This window comes from Trachinotus anak, unplaced genomic scaffold, assembly GCF_046630095.1.
Source record: "Trachinotus anak isolate AG129_WGS33_773 ecotype Australia unplaced genomic scaffold, CSIRO_AGI_Tana_v1 ptg000008l, whole genome shotgun sequence".
Taxonomy (NCBI): Eukaryota; Metazoa; Chordata; class Actinopteri; order Carangiformes; family Carangidae; genus Trachinotus; species Trachinotus anak.
In genome coordinates this window covers 7,983,006-7,993,916 of record NW_027273859.1, presented here as the reverse complement: position 1 = coordinate 7,993,916, position 10,911 = coordinate 7,983,006, and the positions used below count along the sequence as shown (strand labels likewise).

The following is a 10,911-nucleotide window of genomic DNA, read 5'->3' as shown; positions in this document are numbered from 1 at the left end:
AGAGAGGTTGAGCTCACAAACACATAAGGACTACGTTTTCCAAACCACATTTATAATGTTCTTTAAAAGCATGATGGTAGAAAACAAAGGTTCCTCAGTGTAAGCAGATGTGTACAGAGACGTTTACTGACTGAAAGAGCGGGAAATGAGTATGTATCTGAGCAGCTTTTCTTTGCAGAATTTCAGATAACCAACATGAATATTAATACGCCAACAGAAAACAGGCACTTTCATCAACATCCTATTCAAAGCAACTATAAAATAGCTTTACTGTGCTGGTGTTAAGATCATATGCTTTGGCAGCATTTCAAAGCGCATCAGAATTTCAAATGTGTCTGCCAACTCAGCACAAACACAAGTTTGCTTTGCCTGATCAAACACATATCTCATATCTGAAGAGCTCATACGGCCTTTGATTTAATGTCACAATTGACAAATGATTGACGACTGAAGCAGCAGAGACACATGAAGCCCAGCTTGGTAGTTAGATTAAAGATTGGGAAACAAAGAAACAGATCTGCGATTCAACATGTGTTGGCCTTTCATCTTCCAGGCAATATTAACTCTGTGATGTTAGGGACATTCATTATTTGCTTTACTTTACTGGAGATCCAAATTTTGCACTGTGAAGGTCAGTACTGGAGAGTCACACACAAAAACAAGAACTGAATCTCATAAAAAAAAAAAAAAAACTTCTGCTCTGGATTTGTAGGTGCTGCACTATTCTCTTCTACTCCTCTACTGAGAAAGCAAACATTATCTTATTGCTGTTATATTGGTTGTAACACAAGCCCTAACCTGAGCTCCTATCAGCAAACACAGGAGGATCGATCCTGGCATGATGTTGCACAATGTATTGCTTCTTTTACTCATTTAGATTAGATTAAGTGTTGATTGAGTAATCAATCTTAAAAAAAAAAAAAAAAAAAAATCAATCTAAATTTCAATTTTAGATTATAAACAGAAAGAACAAGAAGAGATTTCAACTGAACAACTGCTGTATAAACATAAACCAGGAAAGCCACCAAGATACCGACATTGCCTCTGAGTCCACTATACAATAGAGTTCAGGGGCAAGACAGACATGAAATACTATCATTAGTAGAAATATTATCATTAGTATTATTTTGTTAACAGCTGCTTTGTTATGCTCAGGTACTCAGAATATGCAACATAATTAAATGCACATCTCATGTAGGTGCAAGTTTTGAATGTTACACTCTCGTAGTGTTAACTTTGTCACCTGTGTTATAATTAGTTTAAAACCTCTATTCAGTTCAGTAACTTTTCTTAAAGGAGAATGCCGCTGGTTTTACACCTCCAAGTTTGTTCATTGGCAGATTTTGCTGCCTTTAGACAGAGCTGGCAAGCTGTTTCTTTATGCTAAGCTACGCTAACCAGCTGCAGCTTCACATTTAACATACAGTCATGAGAGGGGTATCAATCTTCTCATCAAACTCCTGGCAAGAAAGCAAATACATACGGTATAATTCCCAAAATGTTGACTATTTCTTAAAGTTATACTGACTGGCTGTCTGTGATGCCAATACTGTCTCTATGCAACATTTTGAGATCAGTTTATTTTGGTCAAACATTCTTTCTTTTACCATTTCTAAACATATTCCGTTTTTTTTTTTTTTTGTCAAATGTTTTTTGTGCTGAAATTAACTTGCAACTTCAAACAGAACAGCTAACTATAAAGCACATGAAGTGTGAATCTGACAACCGCATACATACCAGAGAAAAACCATGCATGTTTATTAGGGTCACAAATAGTGAGAGTTAAATGTGCACGTGCTGCCACCAGCCACATCTTACAAGATGTTGATCTTTGATGCAACAGCAGTTTGAAACCAGATATTTTACAGGCCTTTCTTTTTCTTTTTGTGCCACTGATAAAGAGTTCCCCTGAGATGTTCATCAAGCTGTTAATGATTAAAAAAAGTTCAACATAGGACATGAAAGTCTTGGCAGAATCTATTACATATGGTGACTGTTTATTCATTTAGTTGCTTATTGTTTTTCTCTGATGGTAGGAGGTGAGTGATATGTTTGAAACTCTGGAAATCTTCACCCCGGTCTGAACAGAGACAGCTTAGGGTGATAAAAATTTGTGTGAAACAGATGCGACAAAATTTCAGAAAGCAATTGCAGACCAATAAAAGATGGTCTTCAGTTGTTTACAGCAGCACAGGGGAGACACACAGTCTATATTTCTAAACGAGTGCTAATACACACAGGACAGTAAAAGCTTGTATAGTGTGGGGCTAATTTGAAAGAGCTTCATTCACTAAACATTAACCTGTCCCTGTGATGTGTACATACCATGGTAGCTGAAGAATCGTGTAGGTAAGCTTAATGACAGGACTTACCCGAGTGGCTATAAAATGACGGCACAAAGTTTATGATTTTTTTTATTAATAATTGCACAGTGCAGTTATTTTTCACCTGTAGGGAAATGCTAAAAATGTTCACAGTTTGTCTACAAGGGTCAAATAATGTAAATCAGCCATCTACATCGTCTGAGATAGGAACAGGACTGTGTGGGCTTTACAGTCAGTTGCACCTTTGCTTAGATGCTGCTGACAAAAGCTCAGCCTGCGCACAGTCTGTTTTAAGATGAGGTGGGGCATTTCTGATCACTCCTCACTTCCTTTCAGTGTAAGGAAATGTGCCGGACACTGTTAAAGCCAGGAATACCTTATGCAAAAGCAAACTGAAGGCAGGCTAAGCCACACATCAGCATGAGAACAAACCCAGAGTCATGCAATCCTCAGAGTGAACAATATCTGCCCCTGGGATGCTTTGCATGATGATTTCCCTAGCAGCTTCTTCATCACCCCAAAGTGGTGTTTTATTGTCCTCGCTTTTCGTGTTTGCATTCCATTGTTACTGGGCAAGTACAAATATCCTCCTTTATGCACAAAAACCTCAGACATGCCTTCCACTACGTCGTCTGAGCCCAGCCCTCATCCATCCATCAGCGGTGCCCCTGTTCTGCACAAGGCCCCCCAAGCTCTGCTCACCGCCCCCAGCCTACTCTTTGACATAACGCTGTTGTGGCTTTCCGGGCCTTTATGCTGGCTGTTGTCTTAGGCAGATTGAAGACCCTTTGTGTGCGTCAGCCCCTGTCCTGAGTGGCAGAGAGGGACCTGCTGGGCTGCGAGTGGAGAGACAGGAATGCGCATATGAATGGGCCAGTGTGTGCTGGGCACCTACTGACAGAGGCACGGTGAGCCTCTGTGAGTCTTAGTTCATCAGCGTAACCATCTTGTTCAATTACACGTGCAGCCCGCTGTTGCGCTCCCTGGACATTCACACTGAATGGGAGCATTGTCGCTGGTGTTGTGAATATTTTGCTGTTCAGTAACAAATGAGGTGCCAGCTCCATTGTTTCAGTTGTGAATGATTACCATGAGATGCAGTTGTTTTGTTTTCTATTGTGCTCTAGCCATGTTCTCCTTGATATCTAAATTCAATGTGGAATGTGATTTATCAAATCTGATTTATAAAGAGCATTTGCAGGATCTTGTCTTTGTGTTAAGTCAACCTCTTATCTGCTAATATTAACAGTGCATGAATAAACCTGATATATCAAAGTTTTTAGATGTAAATTTCCAATCTCCCAATATCCAGTTGCCTATAGGTCTTTGTCTGACCACATTAATGAGATTTGAAGACCAAAATGTCTTTTTTAACATCATTTGTAGTATTAATGAGCTTTTTTTTGTGTGTTTTTTAAGTATTTTTCTTGATTCTGTCCTTTTACTTCACCATTGGCGGAAGAACACCGTAACACCGTAACCTAACACCGTAAAAATACCCCATTACAAATTCTACATTTAAAATACTTTAAGTACAATGTTATCTGCAAATTTTTTTAAGTATTAAAAAAAATAAAACTAGCTGTAATGCAGAAAATGGCCCGTGTGTGAATGTCATACTATTAAACACTATTATACTGGATTACTCTTACCAGCAGATTGATGTGTAAGTAGCATTTTAACGTTTGATTGGATGAGGTCGACCTCATTTTATTCTCTTTACATTCTCTTGGATAGTTTATCATATACCAATGCATCATTTTACAAGTTCATCATGCTGTATATATTGTATTTAGAAACTAAGTCTGTAAAGTAACTAGTAATGTAATGAAGTAAAAAGCAGTATATTTTCCCTTAAACTGTAGTGGAGTAAAAGTATAGAATAGGATAAAGTACAAATACCACTGTTTTAAGTAGTTTGTATCTGAGAATATGTACTTTTGAATACTACTTCACACAATGATCCTGAGCACTTACCTCAACATTAAGTTACATATTGATGATGCTGGATGTATCTGAGATCAATATTCAACCCCCACATTCGGATTTCACATCATTCTATGGTGACAAAACATGAGGAAAATTAGGTTAAAACAGATAGTTTAAATGGTTTAATTTGACATACACAGTATAATATTATTTATGTTTTAAAAACAGTGAAAGCACAGTACAGTTGAATTACATAAAAATATGATGGACAGCCAAAACCTCCATCCTTTTGAACCACAGTCTCTAGGTAACTTAATGAATTCTCTCATCACCATAAACTGCACAGGTAATTAAAGAAACACATGGAGAATATACAGGCAAATTAAAACTCCATAGGGTGGACAATATGTGAACTGAACAAGTGGCATGCAGTGTACAGCAGAGTAAAGTTCCTTTGCAGATTTGGTAGATGATACATGATAAACTGATTTCTAACAACCTTCTAGTATGATGGGACCTAGATATATGATCCCAAAAGCTTCATTAATTGTCCTCTGACTCATATGGTACAGCTTATGGGCTGTTTGTCTGGCCATGCTTTTGAGAAGATTACATCTCCATAATCAATAAAAAGAAACTTACATCCACCATGAGGTAGAAAAAAAGAAAAAAACATATGGGAAAAACTTTCCCCCCACAAATATACCAACAATATTACAAAAATCACAGAACGTTTACTCAGCCCTACTTCCCGAGGAAACTTTTTCATGACTATGGTTGCATGTATAGGGACATTTTGACATTATCCAGATGTGCATTTTAGTCCAAGCGTGGCTACGGGAACCCAAATTCTCATGGCTGAATGTGGATGAATCCAAATCTAAATCTAAAACTCACAAGTATGTTGATTACGTCTTCAAAAACCTTATATCACACGGTCCTGTTTGTGTGAGGCTGCATCACCTGATAAGCCTAACAGTTTCCACAGTTGCAATGTTAATTGCTGGGAAGAGCTGAGCTGCAGCCCTCTGGACTCATGGCTCTCATCACCTGCTGACCTGGAAAGTGGGATCGTAAGATCTGCAACATCACTTCAACCAGCAGACAACATGCTGCTTTGAAGTGGGAGTGGACCTATATTGGATTATGCAGCATCTCTGAGGAGCAGCTCCCGTAGATTTGATTACACACGCCCCCTCACCCAACACCCCGACTCCCACTTCCCCAAAGCAGATGAAACGGTGTGGGGCGGTCCTCCATGACAGAGTCTGGTACTGCACTTTTTAATGTGAGCCCATCTGCCAGCCATTTACCTGATTACTTTGGGATAACTCAGACAGGTCCGGCTCTGCCAGGGCAGCTGGGAGGCCAGAGACTGGCATTAGTTTTGTACAGGTGGACACAGGAAAGATAAGGGCCAGATGACCCTTTTACAAGCATCCTGATGTCACCTAAATGGGGAAAATTGACATCAGGCACGATCAAATACAATGTTGGATTACATACTTCTTGGTGTTGAACTACACCCATTTATAGTCACAAAACAACTAAGTTAACAGCTTGAACCAAATTCTCAAAGTGGAGGAATATACACAGAGCACAAGCTGTTCTTCTCGTCCACTCTCAGACTGAAGCGCTGTTTAAAATAAAGTGCAAAGCACTGACTACAAATCCTCCACACAAACATGGCATACAGACCACCTTCTATTTCTGAGGAAAATAACATCCAGTGCTGGTTTAACTTGGGCTCATTATGGTGGAAGTGGGTTCCAGGGCCAGGAAGTTTCATTGCTTTCCAAATAAATCTCACTAAACAGAGCTGTAATCCAAATTCCTCGTCTTGTGGAGTCCTCTCCAAGTCCTCACATTACGTGAAAGCTTGCAAAAGCCAGACATAAAAATTATGCTATATCCCTCTAGATGTTACTCGTTACAGACAAAAGTGAGTGAAGTAGCACAGTTGTTTGAAAGTAACTTTTGAAAAAGGGTGGAAAATGTCTTTTTTCTTTCCGACATAGCTGCTCATTTTCACCCAGCACAGGCCCGTTTCTGATTGTTTCCACATAAAGGGGCAAAGCAGCTTTCAAATTCAAACCAGCTCATGAAAAATTATCAAAAACGAATGAGGCCCTTTAACATTCCTCCAGGTTTTACCGAGTGACACAGAGGGTTTTCATTACCTCGCTCACTGCTAGCAAATCTAAGACATCACCTTTGATTATGTTACATAGAACCTGGCAAGGGAACAATCAGAGGGAGCTGTGGGCGGGTGTGATAGTCTGTGCACCAGTCAAAATTACTGGTTTGATTCAAATAGCATAATGTGCTTTTGTTTGTTGAGCCATTTAGATATCAAACAGGGATATCTTCTAACCAATCTCCTCAGTGACAAGAGAAAAAAGGTTGAGTCAAACACTGCTATTACTGACATGTGGCACTCAAGTCGAGTGATCAGATCCTCAGCTGGGTGGAAGGAGGAACTTGTCAGTGAGCGTAAACAGCTCTCTTGGCTCGGTTTTCTGAGCTAAAATACCCCCATCCCACCCCCCGCCCCCCGACACCCCATCTCCTTGTGCTGTGTGGCGTCAGCTGCAATGAGCTCCAGATGTGGCCTGGCACCCCTCCAGTCACGGTGCTGGATGTGGTTTGAAGGTAGTTTGGAAACACCACCCACCAGCGGACCCAATGAAAGTTCCTCAGACTGCAGCAAGAGGTTTCAGTCGTGGGTTTGCTTTTGTGCGGACTGCAGGAGCGCAGAAGAAGTGCAGTACTTGCTCCTCTGCGGAAGGCTGAGGGGAAGAGGTATCTGCCTCTTGTATGTGCATGTGTTACTTATTGAACATGCTTTGAATAAGTAAGTAAGTGAGACAATAGTTGAAAGTATTTCCATCTGTTTCAAGAGATATGGAAATATCAACATCCTTTATTCACCCCCAGGCTTTCATCCTTTGTTCCCCTTGCATATAAATACCAGTTAAAAAAGTACTCAGTAATGTGTTGTGCCTTTGATAATCTATGAAAAGACGAGTCATCTCAGTGACAGCAGCAAGAGAAAGGCTAAAAACTGTTAAGCAATAGTTTTCTTTAAAATATGTGTTAGTAAAACTATTAATTATCACTACTTTTAATTTAGCTCAATCTTCCATTATAGGTCACAGTGATACACAGAGATGCAACAAAAACCACAGGTATGACAAAACAGGAGCCAGAACTTCCAAATAAGTGGATTGTTGAGGTTTCATGTCATTACCTCTCCAAATATACAAATCATCAGCATCTGCTCTCAGAGCAGAAAAGTGTAAATGCTTTACCCTAGAAGCAGCAGGTCTCAAGTCTTTGCTAAATAGTTACAGAGACATAAAACTAACACAGTAGAAGCAGCTGAGACATGTTGCTAGCAACAGGTCACTAGTAAAATATGTAAGATGAGCCTGAGTTCCTAAAGACCACGTCAAATTTAGGAATGTGTCAAAATTATCAGATTTTTCAGCAGTTTAAAAAAAATAAAAATCTGTTGAAGTGTTTGATTGATAATTTCATTAATATACAGTAAATGACCCAGTACGGTGGCATATATACCGTACATAACTTGGCTGAACTGTGGTGTCCATCCATGGTGCTATCTGTTATCATTGTAAAGTACTGATGCTTTTCTCTCTTTCTAACAGTTACTCCGTTGAGCTTTCCAACAGTGAGCTGAGAGGATCGAATGAGGTCACTGTGTGTAAGATGCCAGCTAATTCACATGGTGTACTGAAAAAAAAAACACTGGCTGCTTCTAAGACAATAGCTCCCCCTGCTGCTGGAGATTTGAAAAAAGCCCAGCATGACCAGGCCACATAAATTTGCCAGACAAATGTAAACAAACAACCCTAACATTAGGAACATGCTTACCTCCAGTTTTAACACAAACCTCTGTCTCAAACATGGCACATCTTAGAATAGAATAGAATAGAAAGCTTTATGGTCATTATAAGTTTGATATAATGACAACCACATCTTCACCAACCACATATATGGCACATCTTCAAAGTATACAATCATTACTGCTGCAGTGAGGACAAATGCTGGTGTTTGGAGTGCACTGTGCAAATTCAGTATGTGATAACAATTCCTTGACTCCAACCCATCATCCCCTAACCACTTATATGAGGCTTATAAGATGCTTTAGGAGCTGTTTGATTTGCTAGGTTGAATTTTGTGTTGATATTTTTTATGTAACTATGTCTTTCAAATCATTCTGATGCATTAATGTATTTATATGTTGCTTTCTGTCCATTTAAAATCAAACACCAAAACCATAGTGGTTTTAAGTGCAGTATTTTAAAAGAGAAACTTCACTACTCATAACAAGACTTAGTGCTTTTCAAACTGGACTGCTGTTCCTGTCTGTCAGCAGCTAACCTGTATGCAAATTCTGCACCTGAACTGAACTTAGAAAGCTGTATGTCAGGGTAATTCCACTCTGAAAGCATCAACAAATGCACATTGAAGTTCAGAGTGCCTACACAGCATCGAGGTGTCAAGTTTCAGCCATAAACACCACATCAGATGGTGAGGTGGGAGTATGCCTTGATTTTTCATCACTTATCATTTATTATCTATTATCATTAACTGATTTATTTTTATTATCTATAACTTGCACATGATAACACAAAGGCTGATGCACTTTTTTTCCCCTCAAAGGTCGTGGTCAATGATTGGAAGAATCTGGAGATGGCAGCCATGATTTGTTAATGAAACAGATTTGTTAAATTTTATTTTATTCCAACTACCTGATAACAGTGCAGCAGTGGCAGACAGTGGAAACTCATGTTATTTGGTTTCTATATGTTACGATCTTTAATCATGAGACAAGCAAATAACTAGAAACCAAAAACAGGATGATGTTTATGGCATAAAGCTAGAAAATGTAATGTGTGTTCATCTTGTTTCATTCAGTCGCTCTTTGCTGATGTTCAGTTGAGAAAAACAGTAGCCCGATGTAGTGAATGCAGGTCAACGTGATCCTGACTTAAGTGGACCTCACCTAGTATGTTTTGAGGTCATGTCATTTGTCTGATCTTAGCAACTCAGCATGCTCCAGATGCAATGTGTCCATCGTCACCGAGGTGGTTTTAAGAGCTCCTGCAGAGCTCCCTGCTGTGCCAGCTGGTAGGGTAGCTGGAGCCTCTTGTTCGCCTGGCTGCAGAGTGCTGGACACTGCTCAAGAAGCAGCTGACACACCTCTTCATGACCCTGTTCTGCAGCCTGCTCCAGCATTCAGCAGAGAAACAAATGCAGGTACCAGTTAAATGATCCTCAAACGATCTCTCAGGAAAGGTTTTGTGATGTTACCGCTAACAATTCTGTACCTTATGTAAAGGGGATGCACCATCGTCATCACAGAGCCTTGGATCTGCCTTGTGGTGTACAAGGAGTCTAACCACATCCAGGTGACCACAGTAAGCTGATCGATGCAGTGGTGTGGCACCGCCTGGTGTCTGGGGAGATGCACAGGCACCATTCTCAAGAAGAAACTTGCACACAGCAAGGTGACCACTGCGACTTGCATAATGCTGAGACGAAAAACACACAGAAATGAGGGAGCAATATATATACATGAGAAGAGAGGACAATATAGCACTTACAGCCAAAACATCTTCCCAGCAAACTCACCAGAGCTGTGTATCCAGATGAGTCTCTCAGGTTTGGGTCTGTGCCTTTCTGGACCAAGGACTCAACCCTCTCTAGGTCTCCATCCATTGCAGCAGACCAGATACCTGCATAGAAGAATTAACAACACAATACAGCATTGTACTTCACTGACACACCAGTCAAATCAGGAATGAAAATAACTGTTAGCCCAAGTCATTTAATGAAAAATGAAATGTGCATCAGTTTTATATTGACCCCTTTAGTGAGAGAGACTACAAATATATCTTGTCTATACTATAACTGCATCAGTAACATGGTTTAACTTTGCCACTACATCCTTAACACAAGAGTGCAAACCTCGTTCAAAATCCATTTCACTCAGCGTCTGGTAAACACTGGGAGAGGAGACTGGATGGGAGCAGCATGAGCAGTGCTGTCTGTCAGACGCCATTGTATTTATCAGCACAAACAGAATAAGAATTGCCCCAGAATGAGTCAAACCTGAAGCTGAACACTGCTAATTTTTTAAGTCACAGATATGAATTTACAATTGGTAGCATCTTGCTGTTTGACGGTTCTGTGTTTCTTCTTCTATCTTCAATGGTCAACCACTAGCTAGCTTCCGAACATACGGTCCCAAAAATAAAGAAGCCAGTAAATGTTTAAACAAATGACTAAAATACATTATACTACAATTCAGACTCACAGCCACATTACTGTTTGTCAAACAAAACATTAACAACAACTTTTCGTTTACAGCAGAACACCCGACGCACGAAGATACGTATGAGCAACCCGACCAATCACAGAGCTGCAGCCCGAAGGTACCGTTCAAGTGCTCTCGGTCGACCCAGAACTGTTTAGAAAAACAATTGACTTACAACTTTGTGCTGTGATGATTGGGACAGGTGTATTAGTGTAACCGGTCAGTCCGTGTATTTCTACATTATAAAACACTTGAATATCATTTTTATTGTCAATTAGTGATATGTGTCATATTTTCCCTTCTGTTTCATTCAAT

General features: G+C 39.9%; 1 protein-coding gene across 1 annotated transcript; it reads right to left on the bottom strand.

Moving 5' to 3' along the window:
* Positions 1 to 8,982: 8,982 nt before the first annotated feature.
* Positions 8,983 to 10,686, bottom strand: ankrd39 (ankyrin repeat domain 39). Its single transcript, XM_071482271.1, has 4 exons — positions 10,248 to 10,686; positions 9,912 to 10,015; positions 9,608 to 9,811; positions 8,983 to 9,503 (listed from the first exon to the last, which is right to left on the bottom strand). The coding sequence occupies exons 1-4, from the start codon at positions 10,339 to 10,341 to the stop codon at positions 9,357 to 9,359; spliced, it is 549 nt and encodes a 182-aa protein (XP_071338372.1). The 5' UTR covers positions 10,342 to 10,686; the 3' UTR covers positions 8,983 to 9,356.
* Between the last annotated feature and the right edge of the window lie 225 nt (positions 10,687 to 10,911).